Source organism: Equus quagga, unplaced genomic scaffold, assembly GCF_021613505.1.
Source record: "Equus quagga isolate Etosha38 unplaced genomic scaffold, UCLA_HA_Equagga_1.0 203_RagTag, whole genome shotgun sequence".
NCBI classification, from domain to species: Eukaryota; Metazoa; Chordata; class Mammalia; order Perissodactyla; family Equidae; genus Equus; species Equus quagga.
The window spans coordinates 3,055,705-3,077,902 of record NW_025798627.1 but is presented as its reverse complement, the minus strand read 5'-3'; the positions used below and the strand labels follow the sequence as shown (position 1 = coordinate 3,077,902).

The 22,198-nt window shown below is 40.9% G+C and overlaps 1 protein-coding gene and 1 pseudogene across 1 annotated transcript in view; one reads left to right on the top strand and one right to left on the bottom strand.

Moving 5' to 3' along the window:
• LOC124233494 (GPI inositol-deacylase) overlaps window positions 1–1,147 on the bottom strand; it is a 63,062-nt gene extending 61,915 nt beyond the window's left edge. Inside the window, exon 1 of the mRNA XM_046650634.1 lies at window positions 922–1,147. Coding sequence (XP_046506590.1) covers window positions 922–1,068 — 147 coding nt within the window. The 5' untranslated portion in view covers window positions 1,069–1,147. The remainder of the gene's footprint in view (window positions 1–921) is intronic.
• A 281-nt stretch (window positions 1,148–1,428) lies between these two features.
• Window positions 1,429–12,733, top strand: LOC124233443 (elongation factor 1-alpha 1-like; annotated as a pseudogene).
• Window positions 12,734–22,198: the final 9,465 nt, after the last annotated feature.

Genomic DNA, 22,198 nt, shown 5'->3' with positions numbered 1-22,198 from the left:
ACCATCTCTTTTTTACAGCTGGTCATGAATGAAATTCTAGATTCTACTCCGATGAAGCAACTGTGACTGAAAACACTCAAAATGGAACGGAAAACGGAGAGACAGAGAAAGAAGGGCCAGGTCTCTCTTAAATTGCAAACACAGTGAGAAAACAAAAGTAAGACCATGAAATAGATTTTGTATGCAACTGGAAAGAGGCGACATGCATAAACACAGGCATGCATGCACACGCACGGACCCAGAACCTACACAACAGGAGGATCCGCAATCTGTACGGGAGGGAACCGCAACAGTTTTCCATTTAATTAGTCATCAGGTTAGCCTTTCACACAGAGGTAAAACCCCTGGAGTCTCTAACACAGCCTCGGGAACTATGTAACCGATACACACTCTGCAGAAGCTCGGTCCCCTTCTAGAAAAGCGGGAACTGACGCGCATATCACTGGGTGGGAGGGAAAGATCTAGGCGCGTGGGAAGCAAAGCAGGGTCCAGGGGCACCTGTTAGGCAGGAACGCAGGGAAGATGGGATGTGGGTCTAGGGAGAGGGGCTGAGGTTGCGTCCCCGGTGGGTAAAGGGGGTTGGGCTCGGCCAGTCAAAAGACTGTGCTCGGGATTGGGGGCCGGGAAGAGGGCGGAGGGACAGGGGAGCAGCTGCGAGGGGGGCGGGGAGGATGCTGAGGAACCATCTATCAAACACCCCACCACGAAGGGAAGACACAAAGGGCGGGGGGGGGGGGGGGGGGGGGGGGGGGCAGCAGGGTCTGCAAAGCCAGCAGTTTCTTCCGGGGCGGAGAAAGCCGAGGTGAGGATGGGATGAGGGGGCCGGAGAGGCGCGGGGAGCCAAGGCCGGGGAAACCCACAGAAAGCCGGGCAGGAGGGGCCGGTCTCGAGCGCCCAGGTGAGGAGAAGGCGGAACCTCACCTGATACTCCGGGTACTCAAACATGTAGCTCATACTGCACTTGTTCTCCTCGAAGCCGAAGAAGACGTCCCACAGCCCCAGGGTGGCCATGAAGACCATGAGGGCGTAAAACGCCAGGTTCCAGAGGTTGACCGAGTGGAGGAACATGGTGCCGCCGCCGCCGCGGGGCCCGGAGCCCGGACTGAGCCAGCAGAGGGACGCCCGGCCGCCCTCGCGGAGCGCAGCCCGAGCCGCGCGCGCCTGCGCCGACTCCCGGCCCCCCCGCGCGCCCGCCGCGCACTGCGCCTGCGCGCAGCCGGCCCGCTGCGCCTCCCGCCTTGGAGTCTAGCGGGGAGAGCGGAGGCGGCGTTCGGAGCGGGAGTGCGAATCTGAGGGACGAGAGAGAGAAGGGAGCGGGCTGGGAAGAAAAGGGAGGAGGCGAGGAGAGGGGAAAGGAGGAAAAGGGAGGGGAGGGCTTGAGAGGCAGGCGGGAGAGAAAGAGGAAAGAGACGGGGGGACTCGAGAGGGATGGGCGGAGCGCGGGAGCCCTGGAGGCCGGAGGGGGAAGGGCCGGTGGGCGTCGGGTGGGTGAACCCGGAGCTGGAGAGGCGATTAATGATGGTGAGCTGATCGGCCGAGGGGAGGGGGACGTCAGCTGTCACGTCGCAAACACCTCTCCCTGCGCAGTTTAAAAACCCTTCCTGTGCAATTTTGAACCGCCTCAGGCCTCCGCTATTTCGCATCTCCCAGCGGTGAGAGAGCACAGTTCCAGCTCTCTGGACCAGTTATCTCGAGAAGAGAACAAATGGCTTGTACCCCGCCTTTTTTTGACTGCCGACGTTGGCCCAGTAGGTAACAGCAGGTCGACAAGCTTCTGTTCTTAGTATACGATGAAAGTCTGAATCACAAAAAGCATCGTTAGTCCTTAAAAAACGCTCCCCAAATTTCCACTAACACTGACTCCCCCAACAGGTTTGTGGGTGATCGGTTTGACTCTGACTTGCCTCTTGCTCCCCAGAACCTACACCACCTCTTGGGGACTTGATGCCACCTTAACGCAAGGAGGCAGTTTCGCTCAAGCTGCCACTCAGACTCTCAAGTGACTTAATTAATTTTGAAGAATTTCAGTTCGGTTTTGCACAAAGGAGGGGGTAAAAAGCAGCTCAAAAACCATTATCACGTATAGCCGTTCAAAACACTGGAGGGTTAGGAGAAGAAAGACACCTTATCTTTAAAGCTAACCCAAGAGCAGATGGTGTGTGTGGCTAACTACAGAAGTCTTCTTAGCATTATTTTTGGCACTGACTAAATTGCATTTCACTTGGGCTGATTTTCTGGTATTTTTCTTCTGTGCAGAGGAAGTTTGGTTATGACACATAAAAATCAAAGAATTTTAAAGCTGAGAGGAAGCTTATAGTTTATTTTGTGCAATACCCTGATGTTCAGATGTGAGAACATCTGGGGTGTGGGGTGGAATGACGGAGGAGTTAGTGCCAAGGATGACAAATCACTTGGGAAAAGATTTAAGTTATACGTAAAAGAGGGTATACATTGAGTCTGGGAACTGGAGAACATCACAGACAGAATGTCCTTGTCTCCTTGTTTCTCCTAGCATATCATGACAACCACAAATAAACCAAGAGTGAATCTACACTTTCTCATATATCTATCCCAGTGCTGCTTAAACTTAATATGCATATGAATTGCTTGGAGATTCTGTTAAAAAGCAGATTTGATTCAGTAGTCCTGGAGTGGGACCAAAGATTCTGCATTTCTAACAAACTCCTAGGAGATGCTGGTGATGCTGGTCAGTGGGCTACACTTTGGGTAGCAAGGATCTGTCCTGCCTGAGGACTCTGTTACTTGGAGAAAATCGTGAATTTGAAGATGATGCAGCTTACTCTTCTGGTGGCTTTCATGAATTGTGGCAGTCTGCTGCCTTGATTGTCTGCTCAGAAAGGAGTGGGATAGAAGACAATGGACTCTCTATGTTCGCAGTCTTGCTGTTCCTACTTTTTTAACTTTCTTTTTTCCTATCCATCGTTATCTGCCTCCTGGGTTCACTTCCTTTCATATCTAACCTAACCCTCCTGAGCATCACTTAACCACCCTCTGCCAGGCCTGTCAACTTCCTGAACTCTTGTCTTTCATTCCCACTGTGCTTCCGAATTTCCAACCTTGGGTCAGTATAGTCTGGGCTCTGAGCTCTGACAGTAGTGGATCTGCACACGGCTGGAGAAAATGTCACAATCATTTGAATACTGTTCAGAAATACTTCTACATGTTTCTGGTCAACTTTCTCTCCTATTCTTCAAATCACCTCTTTTTAAGCTCCCTACACTATCTCTTCTTTCTCTTTTAGCAGATTATTAGTACATAACTTGATCTTCATATTCACAGAATTTTGATTTTGGGGTGCACATTCCTTCAACTCTTCATTCCCAGGTTCATCATTTCCATCCAGTCCTAATTCCGTTAATATATCTAAAATGCTTGGAACAATGCCTGGCACATAGTAAGCATTATTAGCGTACTTTGCTGTCCTTAGAGGACGTCAAAAGCAAATCTCTCTAGTTGTGTTTTAGTTCCCATCCCCTCCCTTCTCTTCAGAAAATTAGTTCTGTCAAGTTCAATTCTCTGTCAATCTCTCCCATTCTATCCTCCGTCCCCCGAAGGACATAAATATGCTTAGATCTTATTAATTTAAAAAAAGAGACGTCCTCCTTGCAGCTATCACCTGTAGCTCTTGCCTTCTCATCTCAGCAGCGTTCCTAAAGATATGGCTTTTTAAACTTAGATTAATGCAGCCTTTCATAAAGGAAAAGACCATTTTATAGTCATTTGGCAATCACCTCACAACTGAAATATTTAGTAAATTTATTAATATATCAGTTTTTCAGAAAATCTTCTAGGTTTGTTTAAGCTCCCTTTAGTTTTTGTTTATTTCATTTACTGGAGACAAAGAGTGTCTTCTCAATACAGAGTAACTGCCCTCCTATTACCTACTTTTTGTGCAGGGGAACAAGGAATCATGCTGTCTGGTGTAGGAATCTATTTGTTTTCTAAAATTAATTTCACTGAACTATGCTGGTCTCAATGTGCTACCCTCACACTATATGTTTTTAAATAAGCTTTAATTTCTCTTTTTCTTAAAAAAAACCTCTACAAATCTCTAATAGATTGGCTCTGAGAAACTAAAATTTATTCCACTCAATTGGTTTAAAGCTCGTTCTCAAGCTTGTTAGTTTTACATCCTGGTATCTTATATGTGATAGGCATTCAATATATATTTGTTTTTAATTTATTTGAAAATAAGTCAGATTCTACAGATTACAATCATAAAAGCTCAGCTTTTCTTTGATGCTTCAAAGCTTAAAAAGAAAAGAAAACATAAATGCCAGCAACTCTGTGGCTGCCAGCTCTGTTTCCAAGGAAACAGAGAATAGATCATCAAAAACAAAATAAGGATTTTCAACCTGATTACCCTTTTTTCACCAGTTCAGTCTCCATTCCTGCAAAATGAAAGCCGACATAACCTCAGCCTTGCAATCTAGATTTTTAATTCTGTTTGTGCTTTCTCTCACTATTAAAACCAGGCAAAAAATTTAATCTCTTGGGTTGTATGTTGGTTTTCTTGTAGAGAGAGTTAAACTCATTCACAAGGATGGAGAATACCTTTTGAATACGTACAAGCACTATGTACATTTGCTGAATAACCTAATATGTTTTAACCTCAAAACTGTCAAATGTTTAAATTATTGAATCTCAGATTTAACATTTCTTGGGAATAATATGAGAACGTAATGGAAATTTATAAGAAAAGGATAAAGACTTCTAGAATGAAATGTTTATTTAAAGGAATAAGAAAGAGGGAGAGGACAATGAAAAAAATGATAGGAGTCAACAGGAAAATAATTGGATTTCCATTCAATAGAGCAAAATACCAGTCTAACATTGTTCTTTGTTTCACAGATTTGTATTTACCATGGATAAAATCACAATCCTGAAAAATTACAGCTGTAGATAACAAATTCGGTTTAGCATTATAATATTACCTAGTGGTGCTATGTATTTTGTAAAGGCAGTATTCCTCTCAAATCAGCATTTTACACCTTAAACTTACACATTGTTATGTGTCAATGACATTTAATAAAGTGGGAGAAAAAAAGCAGTATTCCTCTACTTTTTCTTCCTTCTTCTTCTCCCCAAAGCCCCCCAGTACATAGTTGTATACTCTCGTTGTGAGTGCCTCTGGTTGTGCTCTGTGGGATGCCACCTCAGCATGACCTGGCAAGCGGTGCCATGGCTGCGCCCAGGATCCGAACCATTGGAAACCCTGGGCTGCTGAAGTGGAGCGCGTGAACTTAACCACTCGGCAACAAGGCCGGCCCCTGTATTCCTCTATTTTAAAAATTTAATTGAAACCAGAGGATTCTCTTTGGGATGAAGTGGATAATAGAAACTTGCTTTAAAAGAAGTACACTTTAAGAGGCTTTAGATGGCATATCAATATTTTCAGATAATGAATAGTGAAATTCAGATAATAACACTAATGGAAAGAATGATTAATGTAATCATTATTTGGAGTATGCCTTATATCAGTTTTCTGCTTATATGTCTATTTCCCCCCAAAGGATTCCAGCTTTTCAAAGGCATGGGCTCTAAGAGGGTCTTGGTCATTTTTAATACCTAAACCAAGTACAGGACCTTGTAACTGGAGGTATTCCATGAATGTTTTTGAATAAATGTTTTTTATTTATTTAAGTAATACTCCATATTTTAATTAAAGGTTTTAGCTACATTTGGGCCTTTTACTATGAAATGCCAAATTTGTGATGTTCAAACACATTTTAGTTATAAACACTAATAGCCAGGACAGACTGTTGTAAAACAACTCTTAATATTTGAAAAAGTTTATGAAAAAGACTTGAAGAGTAAAATATTAATTCAGAAAATTAGCTTAGCTAACATAAAAGACTTTATATTAAAAAAGAATACCAACATGTAAAACAAATATGTACTTGTCTTGAGAACAGTAAGGCACATAGGAAAAGATGGTGAGTTTTGGCTAATGTACATATTTTTATATGTAAGCAAAGTGTGGAACTTGATAAGACCTTTGAAAATATTAGCAAAGGATCTGGAAATGTGTCCTTATCTATATATTGAGGAAGTTGGACCAAATCAGAAATCAACAAACTCTCTGTAAAGAGCCAGATAAAAATTTTCAGCATGATGGGCCGTAAGGTCTCTGTCACAACTACTCAACTCTGCTGTTGTAATGTGAAAGGAGCTATAGACAATAGGTAAACAAGTGTGGTTGTGTTCTAATAAAACTTTATTTACAAAAACAGATACTGGGCCAGATTTGGCCTATGGGCCAAAGTTTGCTGATCCCTGGACTCAAGGATCTTTAATTCAATATTCCAGATTCAATATTTTATAGTGAATGATAACATTAGCCAACATGGATTTTCTGATTTTTCAAACTTGTTAGACATTGGTCAAGAAATATGACTAATGGTGAGATAGCAGACAAACCTAGGCTTTAAGTATAATTCAAACTTTAGCTAAATGTGCATCAATTTAACCAGAGTTCTGTCTATTTAGTATCACTGTGCATATATATGAAATATTGTGACATTGCTTGATGTAGTATTATGACTAATTTTATTAATGGATCCATTTTAAATAACTACCTAATATATTTTATGAAGCATATTCAAACATATATGGATATAGGAAATCTCTCTAAGGAACATTAAGGCATAATAAATACTATTAATTTTTAAGAATCTTAAGTTTCCTCTTAGAGGGCTAGAGACCAAAGTAATGGTCACTCATATGTTAGGACAATTAGAAAGCGATATCAGAAAGCTAAGCCTGCCCAAAGTACTCAGCTGCCTTTCTTATGTGTCTCATTTAAAAAATTCTTAACCTGTGCTTTCCCTGGTCCTGGAGCTAGGCCACTGAGGAAAAGAATCAGGTGTAAAAAAATTTTATGCTAAAAACAGGGTTAGCAGAGGGTTTCAGTTGTACTTAAGGGACAAATGCCTGTTTGAGACACAATCTCAGCAAAAAGGGAATGATGGTGGAAGCCAGTGGACATTTCTAGGAAGAACTGTTGTGGGTATCTTGTTTTCATTCATTAGTTAACTTTTTAATTCTGAAACAGAGGGAGCTCCCAAGAGTTCAAACTCCAAAATGAACTTTTCTCAACTAATAGCATGATGTAAGGAGTCTTGGGTCAATTTTTAACCCTGATTCATTATTTCTATGATTTGAGAAATTATTTCATTTCTTTGAGCCTCAGTTTCCTCATTTGCAAGATAGAAAGAATATTTCTACCCTGGGGATTGCTGGGAAGAATACAAATATCTGTGTAAAGCGCCTGATAGGTAATAAGCACTCAGAAAAACTAGCTAGTGTTACTCTGAGCTTCATAGCAATCAGCTATTTAGAAAAACTAGTACTTGCCCCAGTAGAGTAAAAAGACTTTCCTGGTACCAAAAGGAAAAGAAAAAGGAAAGACTAACAGTTCATTGAACACAAGGACCATCATCTTTCTATCTGTCAAAGAGGCTAACATGATGTATGGCACCAAATTGACATTCTGTCAAACACTGTCAGAAATACTGACAATTAAAAAAGGTGGGAAGTCCTTAAAGGAGAGATGAGTACACTTTACTTACAGGCAGCAGAAAGATTCACTCTCTGTTAGTTTTTTAGGGACCAGGGAGTCCCCTCCGAGGGAAGCACATTTCAGTCAAGAGTTTCCGTGGCCGGTTGATTGTGGACCTCTGTCCTACCTATGGTTCGAGGCAGCTGTCCAGCATGTTTGTGTTTTTCTGTTTAGCGGCTCTTCCTAAAGCTGTGTGACCCTTTTCCCTTCTGCTATTGCAAGGCCTACTGCAAACCTCCAGCTGCGGGTGTGCTTCTTAAGTCCTCTCTGCTGAGCGGTTGCCTGGTGCCGAAGCCCCCAAGAAAGGAAACACATGGGAAGATTTTGGGCTCGCTTGCTGGATGCTGCACAGGCCAATGCCAAGATGGGTACACAGAAGGGTCCCTGGCTCTGCTGTTCTCAAAACCCTCAATTCAAAAAGTCACTTTATAAAGGCTCTAGGAGCTCCCCTCTGAGAGGTCCTGCATGACTTTGAGCAGAGCCAGAGCCAGCAGAGAGTCTGTCTGGAAGGGGTTGGCCTCATTTTCAACCTCTTGTTTCTCTTCCTGCATCTTGGGAGTGGGTCACATGCCATGGGCTTTAGCAGCCAGGTGTGTGCTGGCCTGCAGGTCTGCTCAGTGTAGCCCAGCAGGTCCTACCTCAGTGCTCCTGACTTACCCTGATGCCTCACCAAATGGAGGATGATGGATCCTCCTCCTTTCTCATAAGTGGTGCTGAGATGGATCCCTTCAAGCAGTGAAAAGAATCCAAACAGCAGGAGCTAGACTGAGGTCAGAAACAGGAGGTGACTAGTTGCCAATGTTTAGTCAACAAAAGCAGAGTGAGGAGCAGGACAAAGTTAGGAACCAAGACAACAACCAGAGACTCCAAGTCTGAACAGAAGCAAAGGAGAGAACCAGAGTCTAAGGAATAAAATGAAGATGATTGCTAGTGGTGCAGACTGAGAAGAACAAAGGAACTGAAAATATATTTGTGGTTAAGTTTGCTATAGAGCATTCCACTGTGGTCAGATGTGAGCATGTCTTGGAGGTCCCAGATATGCTCCTTTGAGGATGTCTGTTACCCTTCTTCATTAATATCTGCCTCTCCATCCTAAATATAGGGAGCACTCATGGATTAATAGTACTGGTATGACGTGTACAAGTGGGTGATGGTCCTCAAATAGATATGCGTATACCTATGTTCATAGCAGCATTATTCACAATGGCCAAGAGGTAGAAGCAACCCCAGTGTCCATCGACGGACAAATGGATAAACAAAATGTGGCACACACACACTGACACGCACACACAGTGTAATATTATTCAGGCTTAAAAAGAAAGGAAGTTCTGATACATGCTACTACATAGATGAACTTTGGGACATTATGCGAAGTGAAATAAATCAGTCACAAAAAGATAAATGCTATATGATTCTACTTCTATGAGGTACCTGGAGTAGTCAAATTCATAGAGACAGAAAGTAGAATGGTGGGTGCCAGGGCGTGGGGGAGGGGAGAGTGGGGACTTATTGTTTAATTACAGAGTTTTAGTTTTGCAAAACAAAAGAGTTCTGGAGGTGAATGGTAGTGATGGTTGCACAACAATGTGAATGTACTTAATGCCACTGAAAAACACTAAAAAATGGTTAAGACGGGAAATTTGTTATATGCATTTTACCACAATTTTTAAAAAAGGGGGTGATGGGGCCAGCCTGTTGGTGCAGCGGTTAAGTTCACACATTCCGCTTCTTGGCGGCCTGGGATTTGCCAGTTCAGATCCCGGGTGCCGACATGGCACCGCTTGGCAAGCCACGCTGTGGCAGGCGTCCCACGTATAAAAAATAGAGGAAGATGGGCCTGGATGTTAGCTCAGGGTCAGTGTTCCTCAGCAAAAAGAGGAGGATTGGCAGCAGATATTAGCTCAGGGCTAATCTTCCTCAAAATAAATAAATAAATAAAAATTTAAAAATAAGTAAAAAACGGGGTGATTGCCTTGGAGGATTATCACTTTTCATAGCAATGGGTAATGGTGTGAATTATATATGAATTCTGTCCTCAAAGCATTTTCAGTTTAGTGAGAAATCTGATGATTCTTGTTTTCAGGAAAGAGAAAGTATAGAAAGATATTTTCAGGAATTTTTAGGAATTGCTTACAAATGGAAGTGTCTTCCTTTTGGCACCACCAATATGCCAGTACTTTTCTGCCAAAATGATAGTTTCCTGAGGAGAAATTAATAGCCCATCCTACTGCGAGAGACAGCAGAAGAGGAAAAAAGGGTAGATTAGGACAGTGTGCTCAGGAAAAATCTAGAAAGAAAAAGGGGGAAATGGAGAAAACATAAATGAAAAGTGGAAAGCAACGTGAAATTGGAAGAAAAATAGGAGAACGTAGCCATAGGTCTCTACTGAAGTCCGTGAAGCCCCGGTAGCAAGCGCAGCAACAAGGACTGTGACGCTTTAAGGGGCAATAATCTGTCCGCAGAAGAGCTCAGCAGAGAAGATTTTGTGGAACAAAACAGGGACTCGTGAGAAAAACTGAGCATGGACCTCAGCCCCTTTGACCTGTGAGCTGTTGTAATCCTCTGAGGAGAAAGGAGGCCTAAACAACATCTACATAAACTCTCTAGAACTGTGCTCCTTCCACTTTTGTGTGCATTAGAATCCCCTGGAAGGCTCATTAAAATCAAGGTGGTTGTGTCCTCATCCAGAGATTCTTCGTTAGTAGGTCTCGGTTGGGGGCTGAACATTCACATTTCTAACAAGTTCCCAGGTGATGCCAGATATGTATGGTTTGGGGACCACACTGTGAGAACCACAGCTGTAGAATTAAAGAGGTATAGTATATTGGTGATTGGTTGGGTAAGTTTGGATTTTTTTTCTAATGCTTAAAAAGAAACCCCAAATCAAGAACTGTAGTAAGGGACTGTATTGGAAATATTTAAATCCAGGTAGACCCTGTCCGCCATTTGGTCTCTTAATGCAGTGGGTAAGAGTGTGAAAGACAGACTTGCACTGTGTCACTGTCTAGCAGTATGCCCTTAGGCAAGTTTCTTAACCTTTCTATACCCTATTTTCTTCATCTGTAAAATTAGGATAATGTAGCACCAACCCAATGGCACTGTGGGAAGATTAAATGATCGATGCATGTAGAGGATTTAGCACAGTACCACGGCACGTGGTAAATGTAGCAGGCATTTGTTTCTGGCAACCCACCATCCATCTCTGCTATCTTTGTACCAGTTTCCATTACCTCTTCACTCGTCTTGTGTATAGCCTTTTGAAATCTGAATCTTAGGAACAAAGCCGAGATAATAACCTGACATACTGATCCTCCCAACTTACCATGGAAACCACTTCATCCTCTGGCAGGTAATTTATAGGCAAAAGTATACGGACACATATTGCCTTTATAGAAATGTTTAATCCTTGAGTATTTCCTCCAGTGGTTGCTAGAGAGGGAGAAAGATAGCTCCAGAGGTTTCCTGAGTGAATTAATTAGTTTGCGATTGCAATATTATTCAATATCTTATATTCACAGCAGTGTGCTAGAAGCGTAGCAAGGAAAGCAAAAGGTTTTTGTCTTCTAATTTGTGATGAAAATCTGAAGCTAGCTGATAGGATGGAATGCAATTTTTCATTATCTATAAACTCAATAAAGATTATTAATTTGGGAAAAGAATTTTAATTTCAATGAAACAAATAAACGACCAATTCCAGTTCTCTTATGTTTGAGGATGTACTTATAGTAGCTGATAAATGATTGGGTTAATCATTTCTCTTAAATATATCACAAAGGAACACTCAAGGTCATGGCTTCAAGGCTAGTTTATATGCTATAACCTCTTAGGGGAATGCAAACCTTTCCACCTGCACCTGCCACTTAAGAAGATAAGCTCCAATATGGTTCTATTACATAAGCACACTCTCCAGGGACACACAATTGGGGTATGTGCTCTAAGGGTTAGAGTTTGTTGTTGTTGTTTAATGGCTCTTTTTTTTATTGTGTCTCTTGAATGGCTTCATGTAGTAGACATCTTTAGTAGCTACCTGTAATCCTTTCCTTCTTTCCTTGTGAACGGTCCTTTCTCTTCCACATTAGCCATATGCCTCAGGGAGGCCAGTCCCAGTTCCAGCTCTGTGAAGGGAGGGACAGGGTAGTATTTCTTATCCTAGATTGGCATGTGACAAGGGCTTGTGACACAATTCTGGCTATGACAAAATAAGAGGACGTCTGCTGGGGACATACGGGAAAGCTTTCCTTGCTCTAAAAAGGGGCACACAGGAAGGAGGTGAGTTCTTTCTTTGGTGGGCTTACATCTGCATCTGAAGCGGGATAAGGGGCAGCCATCTTGTAACTAAGAAGGGAGCTAGCCTAAAAGATGGAAGGATAGAAGGATATAAAAATCCTGAGAGCTTTGGTGATGTCACTGAGCTGCTGAATTCAGTAACCCTAGAGGCACCATTCCTCAGGATTTTGTTGAGTAAGATAGTAAAGTTTCCCTATTGTTTGACCTATTTTAAGTTAGATTTCCTGTTACCTGCAGACATTATTCTGAAAGTCATCTGTATGATACCAATCCTTGACTAGGGGAAGTATTCAGAGTCTGGTGTTCTCAAACCCAGCACGGTGGTCACCGTTGCTCCGTCAGTGTTACACCTGAAGAAAAGTCTGTTGAAATGCACCATGAAGCTTCGAGCGAAGCTCTTCCTGGGGACAATGTGGACTTCAATGTCAAAATGTGTCTGTCAAAGATGTTCATTGTGGCAATGAACCAATGTCACCAATCTCACCAATCGCTGGTGACACCAAAAATGACCCATCAATGGAAGCAGCTGGCTTCAGTGTTGGATATGCAGCTGCTGTGGATTGTCACACAGCTCACATTACTTGCAAGTTTGCTGAGCTGAAGGAGAAGATTGGTCACTGTTCTGAGAAGAAGCTGGAAGATGGGCCCAAATTCCCTCAATCTGGTGATGCTACTGTCATTGATATGGTTCCTGGCAAGCCCATGTGTGTTGAGAGCTTCTCTGACTATCTTCCTCTGAGTTGTTTTGCTCTTCATGACATGAGGCAGATGGTTGCTGTGGGTGACATCAAAGCAGTGAAGAAGCAGGCTGCTAGAGCAGGCATGGTCACCAAGTCTGTCCAGAAAGCTCAGATGGCTAAGTGAATATCATCCCTGATACCTTCCGCCCCAGTCTTAGTCAGTGGTGGAAGAATGGTCTCAGCTCTGTTTGTCTCAATGGGCCATTTAGGTTTAATACTAAAAGACTAGTTAATGATAACAATGCATTGTAAAACCTTCAGAAGGAAAGGAGAATTTTTTGTGGACCATTTGTGGTTTTTGTGTGTGGCAGTTTTAGGAATTAGTTTTTAAAATCAGTCCTTTTTAATGGAAACAACTTGACCAAATTCTGTCACAGAATTTTGGGACCCATTAAAGGAAAGTTTAATGAGAAAAAAATTCTACTACTCAGCCCAATCTATTTGAAGCCCAATCAAAGAGATTACTAAGGAACATGAGGAATCTTTTGAAGGATGGATAACTTAATTATCTTGATTGTGGGGATGGTGTCATGGGTGTTTGCATATGCTACAACCTATCAAGTTATACAATTTAAATATGTGCAGTTTATCATCTGTGAACTGTATCTCAAAGATAACTTTTGCTGACTACAATGCAATTAAGTTAGAAATTAGTAATAAAGAGAAAACTAGGAAAAATCCACATAGAAATTTTAAAACATTTCTAAAAATTCATGAGTCAAAGGAAATCATGGTAAAATTTAGAAATTCTTTAAAATTGAAGAATGAAACAATACATAACAAACCTTATGAGGTGCAGCTAAAGTGTTACTGAGAGGGAAACTTACTGCCTTAAATGCCTTAAACACTTACACCAGAAAATAAAGGGGACTTGATATTTTTAATCTAAGTTAGGAAAAAGAGAGTAAATAAAGAAACAGAAAAAAGGAAATAAAAATAAGAACTGAAATTAATGAAATTGAAAATACACATATAAAGGAAAGATCAGCAAACAAAAGTTGGTTTCTTAAAATAACTAGCTAGAAAAACCTCTGGCACGTTTAAACAAAGGGGAAAAAAAGGAGGAATAAAAGAGTTGAAAAAGGAGACGAGATGCAGTAGACATTAAAAAGATAAAAGGATATTATGATCTACTTCTAGCCAAGGTGGAGTAACAGGCACCACATTTATCACCCTGCCTAAAACAACTGAAAAGCCAGACAAAATACATGAAACAACAGCTTTCATTGGGTATCAGGGAACAAACAATGATCCCTAAGAGATGGAAAACAAATGAGCAGAACCCTATGATTGAACTTAGTGTCTTGAGAATTTCTGGGCCATGGCACAGGAAGGGAGAATCAAGGTGGAGCCCAGCAGCTTCCGCGAGTTGCTGAGTTGCTTCTCAGAGAAGGCAGAGCTGAGAGTCCAGAGAAAGCAAAGAAGCTGAAGTTTGCAGGACAGAGTACCAGACTTGAGAAGGCTGCCCAGAGAGAGAACCTGGGACAGCTGCACGAGTGTGAGGAAACTACCTGAGGCCCGAGAAAAGAACATCTGAAGGCATTTAAGGGAAGGATGCCAGGAGTTCACAAAGGGCCAGGAGTATGCCTGCTACCACTAGCCAGTTTGGAAAATCTCACAATTTGCGGGCACTGGATGAGTACTCAGAAAGGATTCCAAAGGGAGATGAGAAAACTTTTGGGGGTGATAGATATGTTCACTATCTTGATTGTGGTGATAGTTTCACGGATGTTTACATAGGTCAAAACTTATCAAATTGTATACTTTAATACAGTTTATTGTCAACTATATCTCAAAAGAGCTGTTAAAAAACTTTAAAAAAGAAAAATAGAATCTAGAACACAAATGGACAGTACATAATGCAGTACATAATACTCAAGAAATATTTATTAGTTTTGTCATATGGACAACTTTATACAATAAATTTGAAAACTTATATGACGTAAGTGAATTCCTAGAAAAATATAACTTACAAAATTGACTCAAAAAGAAAGGAGGAAGGATGAATTGTTTCATATCCTTTAAAGAAATTAAAGCCGAATTTAAAAACTGCTCCAATGAAAAGCATTGTGCCCAGAAAACTTTTGCAGGCACATTTTAGCAAATGTTCAAACGGAATAAATAAAAAACACAATATAGTAAGCTAAGAATAAAGCCACATGTTCAATACTCACTATATATGTAGAACACACTAAACTCAACAATTTAGAGAAAAAAATCCAAGCTTAGTGGAAGAGTATCACAATTATCTCAATAATTGATAGATAAAGCAGAAAAAAAATCAATAATGATAAAGATGACTTAAAAACAATAATTTCAATCCTTTCACAAATGCTTCGGGAGAATAGAAATAAAGCCCCCTCAGTTCATTTTATGATATTAAAATACTGTGATACGAAATCTAGTCCAAAAAAGGAAAAATTACAGATCAATCTCATCCATGCACATAGATGCAAAAATCCTAAACAACAATAAAAAAACCCTACCAATGTATAAAAAATATGTTATTAGGTTTTTTCAGAAATAAAAGATTGCTTAAACATCGTTATGTGTATAATGACATATTGTTTAGAGATACATATATATGCTATCTTTAATGCCAAAATATTGAAAGCCTTCCCTGTAAGATCAGGAACAATACAAGCATATCCACTACCAGAACTTTTATTATATTCTCTATTTTATGACGAGGATATTCACTATCATGACTATCCGATATTGAACCACTGATCCTAGCTAGTGTGGTAGGATAAGAAAAAGAAATAAATGGCATAAGAATCAAAAAGGAAAAAACAAAACTCTCATTTGCAGATAATATAATTTCCTATATGGAATAACTCAAAAGATTTCTAGATAAACTATTGGACTTAATATATTTAATAAGGTGCTGGATTAAAAAAATCAACATACAAAAGTAGGTTGCATTTCTAAATAGCAGAAACAAGTTAGAAAAATTAATTTTAAAAGTACCATTTACAATAGCAACAAGACAAAATACCTAGGAATAAACCTTCATAACAGATGTGCAAGTCCTTTATGGGAAAATTAAGAAATTTTATTGAACAACCTTAAATAACATCTAAGTAAAAATGGAATGATAATATATGATGCTCATGGGTTAAAAGGTAATATCATAAGAAGTGAGAACACAAATGGAATGCAAATATATCTAAAAATACTCAAGTTTTTAGTAATCTGGGAAATGTAAGATAAAATCACAATGAAATACCACTAAACTTCTACCATCGTGACAAAAATCAAGAACTCAGACGATACCAAATATTGGAAATGATGTGGAACAAGGGAAACTCTCATACTGGTCCAGTGGGAATGTAAACTGGACAAGGACTTGGCAGTATATAAGAAAGCTGATCATGCACATACCATAACCCAGCATTTCCACTCCTAGAGAGTGGAAGCTCTGGCACATGTACAGTATGAGATGCACAAGAATGTTCACAGTAACATTGTAACTGCAAAAAAATAGAAACAACCTAATTGTCCATCAGCACTAAATTGGTTACATAGAGTATGGTATATTTATATAGTGGAATACTATACCACAGTGAAAATGAATGGACTACCCTTAAATGTATCACCATAGAGAAATCTGAAAAACAATGTTGAGGGAAAATCAAGCAAGTCAAATAAGAATATAAAATAATTTATATAAAATGCAAAACACAGGGGCTGGCCTGGTGGTGTAGTGGTTAAGTTCACACCCTCCACTTCAGCATCCCGGAGTTCACGGGTTCAGATCCCGGGTGCAGACCTATGTACTGCTCATCAAGCCATGCTGTGGCAGGCGTCTCACATATAAAGTAGAAGAAGATGGGCATGGATGTTAGCTCAGGGCCAATCTTCCTGAGCAAAAAGAGGAGGAATGGTGGCAGATGTTAGCTCAGGGCTAATTTTCCTCAATAAAATTAATTAATTAATTAACTAATTAAAGGTAAAAAACTAAATGATGTAAATATGCTAATATTAAGATGAAAAGTAAGAGAACAAGCAATACGAAATTCTGGATGGGGTTCCTTCTGTAAGGGTGGAAGAAGAGTGCGGGCACATAAGGGGCTTCTAAGGCACTGGTTATGCTCTATTTCCTAAGCGGGGTGGTGGGTGCATGAGTGTTCTTTTTAGTCTTCTTCTTTAAGCTGTACATTCACACTGCATGCACTCTTCTGTAGAGATGAAATACTTCACAGTAGGAGATCTTGTCAAAGTAAAAGAACAACAGAGATTGTAAATTATCGAGATCCTTTAGCTGACGTGATTGAGATAAGAGCTCAGTTCTGTAATAGAAGTCACATTCCATGAACCGGGTGGGGGGGGGCACTGCTTTTTATTTCTGAATGACTAATATCTTTGTTTGGGTTCCCTTGAAAACAGAACCTTGGATGCGGACTTGGGAGCAGATAGTTTATTCCAGGGCTGATCACAGGAAGCAGGATTGTGAGACAGAAGCAGAGAGGCTGATACAGGGAAGGAGGAAAAGCCAATAAACTGTGTGCTATTGAGGTCTTTGCCGTAGGCAGTAGGAGCTCAACTTCACTAGAACCTTTGAGAATCACATAGAATGCCTCCCAAAGTGGTGCCTGAAGAACAGGAGACTGTGCATTTACTCACCAGCTGCTGCCCCCATGGGTTGAGAGTTGCTCCTGGGGGTGTTAACTCCCCAACCCTTCTGGGGTGAACCTGCACTTGGACTAGGCTCACGGCTTCCAAGGGAGTGCAGAGGCAGAAAGTGTGCATACAGTGGCGCAGGAGGTAAATCCCGCCGGCGTGCATGGAACTGTCCACCGCAGCTGTGGCTGAAACCACAGGTGGGCCGAGGGTGCGCCAAAGCATCAGCATGACAGCCAGGCATCACATTTGAAAAGTACACTCATGGTGCATGGGTTGCTTGTTTTAAATGTCTTCTGTGCAAATTCACTCGGAGATAAAAGTGGCAATAAAAATTTTTTAAATTATTTAACAGAACTTATTTTTCCCACTCATCTTTTAAACTGCTGTTCAGGTTCGACATCTTCTCTGACTGCCCCTGGCTGGATGCCTCCACAATTCCCTGTGCACTTCTCTGCTACTGTACTCATCCGATTATGCTTTAATTGGCAATATGTTTGTCTATCTCTCCCACCAGATTCTGTTTTAGTCGTTCCAGAATGCTGTGTCCTCAATGCTTGGAAGGTGGAAGTCAATTAAATGTTTCCTACATGGATGAATGAAGGAGTAGTGAGTGAACAACTGAATACGGAAATAAGAGTGGAAGTAGAGCCAGGAAATAGTAGGAGGAGACGAAAATAGGAAGAAACAAAGGAACAAACCACAGGAAATTCAGTCTGAAATTAGATTTTCCTCACTTTAATATTTTTTCCAAATTAGCAATATGCTTTCAATGCATCTTACTTGTATCTTTCTTTTTCCAACTGGTTTTCCTCAGGGCATCACTGAAGAAAGGCATGGCGGGTGATATCCACAGGGGCAGGATATCCATGTATCCCTGAATATCCATTCATCCATGCAGCAAAAAGTGTAACACCCTGCTTTTCTTGCTTGAGGTTTGAAGAGATAGGCATGGAGTGAGACAGATGGCAATTGACATGTCATTCATAATTCATAATTCATAACATAAGCATAATTTGCTTGCAAGTCCTTTGGAATTCAAACTACATGATAAATTCCTGTTTCTTGCTTCTTAAGGAAGCTTTTAATTGTACCTCAATTTACTGATTTACTGATAAAGTAATCACAATAACATGATTACTGATAAAGTAATTACTGATAAAGTATTAGAGAATGGGGCTTACGTTTGTGAGCAATAATGAACTCCAGAATTAGACTGACACACCCTCTCAGGTGTGGGCCACCACTGGCTGCCTACAGGGGCTAGTTTTGTAACACTGTGGCTTGGAGACACGGATACTTCCTGAGGGCAGCTGGCCCCCAAGAGGAGGAGAGGAGGAAGAGTGGGGCTCTGACTGCTCATTTCCTGCTCCTAAATTCATGATCAGATAGGTCACTTCTCTTTCTCAGAGTAGAGTGTAGGGATGGAGAGGATTATGCTAATTGATATCGCTTCCACTGGAAGAAAACACCAGGAGTGGGGAATATGTGTTCCCGCTAAAGATGACATTTTATAGTGAAGGCAAAATAATGCAGGGGAGAAAGACACATTCCTCCACCTTCTAGGTCCTTCTGGCTTGTCTAAGAATTATATTGACATGAGGCAGAATAACAGGAGAAAATCAAAGTTTAACAACATGTACACATGGGAGAAACCTAGGAAAACTGAGGAACTGGCCAAAATGGCTGAAGCCACCACCTTAAATATCATCTTCAGCTAAGGACAAAGGAGGATGTTGTGGGTAGTGGTTTATGACTTCAAAGGGGAGGAAGGTAATTTACATGGAGATGGAAAAGCAAATGTTGATAAATAAATGTCTGCTGAGCCATCTATAGACGATGTGACCCAAGAGAAAATTTTGATAAAAATGGGTTTGGCAAGGATCATCCTGGCCTACCATACCCAGAGTTATCTATAGTGATGGCCTGTCCTGGGACAGGACGTCTATCTTAAATTCTTTTAGGCAGTTAGGGGGAAGGTCAAAGTTTCTTTCAGAGTGGTTTTTTTTTTTTTTTAGGAAGATTGGCCCTGAGCTAACATCTGTGTCCATCTTCCTCTACTTTATATGTGGGACACCTGCCACAGTATGGCTTAGTAAGCAGTGCATAGGTCCGAGCCCAGGATCCAAACCGGTGAACCCCAGGGCGCCGAAGCAGGGTACAGGAACTTAACCACTGCACCACCAGGCTGGCGCCATCTTTCAGAGTCTTTTATTCTTAAAAATAATCAGGGGGCTGGCCCGTGGCCTAGTGGTTAAGTTCGGCACACTCCACTTTGGTGGCCTGGGTTTGGTTCCTAGGCACAGACCTACACCACTCTTCGGCAGTTGTGTTGTGGTGGTGGCCCACAAAATAGAGGAAAATTGGCACAGCTGTTAGTTCAGGGCAAATCTTCCTCAAGCAAAAAGAGGAAGACTGGCAACAGATGTTAGCTCAGGGCAAATCTTCCTCAGCAAAAAAAATAAATAAATAAAATCAAGCCAAAGAGACACATTTTGGAGTGGTCAATTTTTCCCCACAATAGTATGGTTATTTTTACAGCAACAGTAGATTACTTGAGGTTCGTGGCACCATAATCAATCTGGTTCCAGTTTCACAGTAGAACAGAGAAAGACACCAGAATTCAAAGAAACAGTATATATTCACTTGCACTCTAGGGATATGTTTTAAATATGTAATTTGGCAGTTATTTTTTAACTAAAATAAATCTTATTGGGGGAATAATTATCACATGCATGTGGTACAAAATTCAAGGGGTATACAGTGTGTATGGTGAAAAGTCTCTCCCCTAACCTGGCAATTACTTTTAAGACTTATTTTTCTAATTATATATCATCAGAGACATGTTCTATTTCATTTGCCCTTTCCTCTTGATTTGATGAGTACAAAAGCCCCAATTTACAAATGAAGTTTTGGAGCATAATTTGCTTGCAAGTCCTTTGGAATTCAAACTACATGATAAATTCCTGATTAGCCCTGAGCTAACAACTGCTGCCAATCCTCCTCTTTTTGCTGAGGAAGCCTGGTCCTGAGCTCACATCCATGCCCATCTTCCTCTACTTTATATGTGGGACGCCTACCACAGCATGGCTTGCCAAGCGGTGCCATGTCTGCACCTGGGATCCGAACTGACGAACCCCCAGGCTGCTGAAGTGGATTGTGCGAATTAACTGCTGCGCCACCGGGCGGGCCCCAAATCTAACACATTTAATCACATGGTTTCTACGCTAAATTGTATTTCAAGTTCCAACCGAGACTATCAGAAACGTATCTAATTCTCCCCCATTTCACCCCATTCCAAAATCCCAGCAGAGACCATTCCTCTTTTCCCCCAGGCTCTATACTAGAACTTTCAAGCTAATTCTTGGGGACCTGGGGACAAAATTTTTATCTATGGGGGTGGATGAGGTAGTGATGGACCCTGTGGGAGGGTAACAACACACTCCATGGGAACCACCTGCTGATTGGGGATTGGGCAATTGGATTACAGTGGCACTGATAGCATGCTAGGCACTGGAGGGCACACCTCTCAGGACACACAAGCTGCAGCTTTCTTCTGGAGCAGAGAGTCAGAGGTGGCAACAACTGTTGTGCACATAAGTGCCTTTAACTTATAGGGACAATTGCAAAAGTTGACAATCTGTTTAATCATATATGAATGGTACCTTTCCTACCTCTTAGTTTTAATGGATACGACTTAAAAAGGAAGTATTTTTTACTTCAAAGATATATGAATATTTCTTTTATAGTATGTTTTAAAACTAACTCACCATCATGATATTTGACAAATATTTTGGCTAGGAGAACCAGAGTAGGGACATATACAGTCTCTTATTCCAGAAATCAAGATAGAGACTGGCAAGTAATTAAGCCAAACATTTTCTCTCTCGCTCAATTTATTGACCAGATACGTTAGGGCAAGGAGTACACTTGGAAAGGAGTTAAGACAGTCTCTCTGGATGAAGCAGACAAGAAATGAGCAAGGTTCACAGAGTGATACAAAGAAGAAAGTAGTCAGTTCTCTTTGGCACTGAGGGTGGGGGTTGGAGAGAGGAGGATGGTGGAGAGGCTTCTGTGAGTGTGCCTGTGAAGGGAGACACCCTCCCATGTTTGCCCCACAGAGAGCGTGTCATGCACAAAGCCGAGAGATCACCTGCCGTGCCAGGAATCTGCAGTTAGGTGGGGCTGGGCTGGCAGACGGGATGTGGGATGGGATGTGGCAGGAGGTGAGTCTGGAGGCTGCAGACCATCCAGGACTTACATGCTAATAATGTCTTGCATTTTAGTCCGTCCGTCAGAATCCCCTGGAAACTTTAAAAAAAAACATTATTAGTTATTCTTAGTCCTATTACAAACTTGTTTTTTAAAAAGTTTTGTAACTTATCGTTAATAATTCAAACAGAAAGTTATAAGATGAAATGTCAAAGTTGCTGTCTCCACCTCCACACCTCATCACTTAATCTTACTCACCTGTGGAATGCTTTTCCCCTGATAGAATATACTACAAAAATATCTCAGCAATACATGTTTCTTTAAAATTTAGTTGAGGTTTGTAAAATCAGAAAAAGCTCTGTCATATCCTCAGGAATCTGGTATTTTTTTTTCCCTAGTGTTGTGCACACACACATGTAATACATAAAAGTCACTTATCAGTTATGGAACTTGGTATTTTAAAAAATATTGCTTTACGGAGTTTTCCAAACCCATACAAATGTGGAGAAAATAATATAGTGCACTTCTATATTCTAATCATGCAGCTACAACAATTTTAGTAACATTTTCCTTTCTTAATTTTACACTCTAGGCTCCCCTTTTGTGCTGAAGTTTTAAACAAACCCTGACTGAATACTATTTCACTAATAAACCCATTTATATCCTTCACAGATAAATATTTTTAATACATCCACAATACCATTATCATACAAAGCAAAATTAACACTTCCTTAATATCATGTAATATTCATTC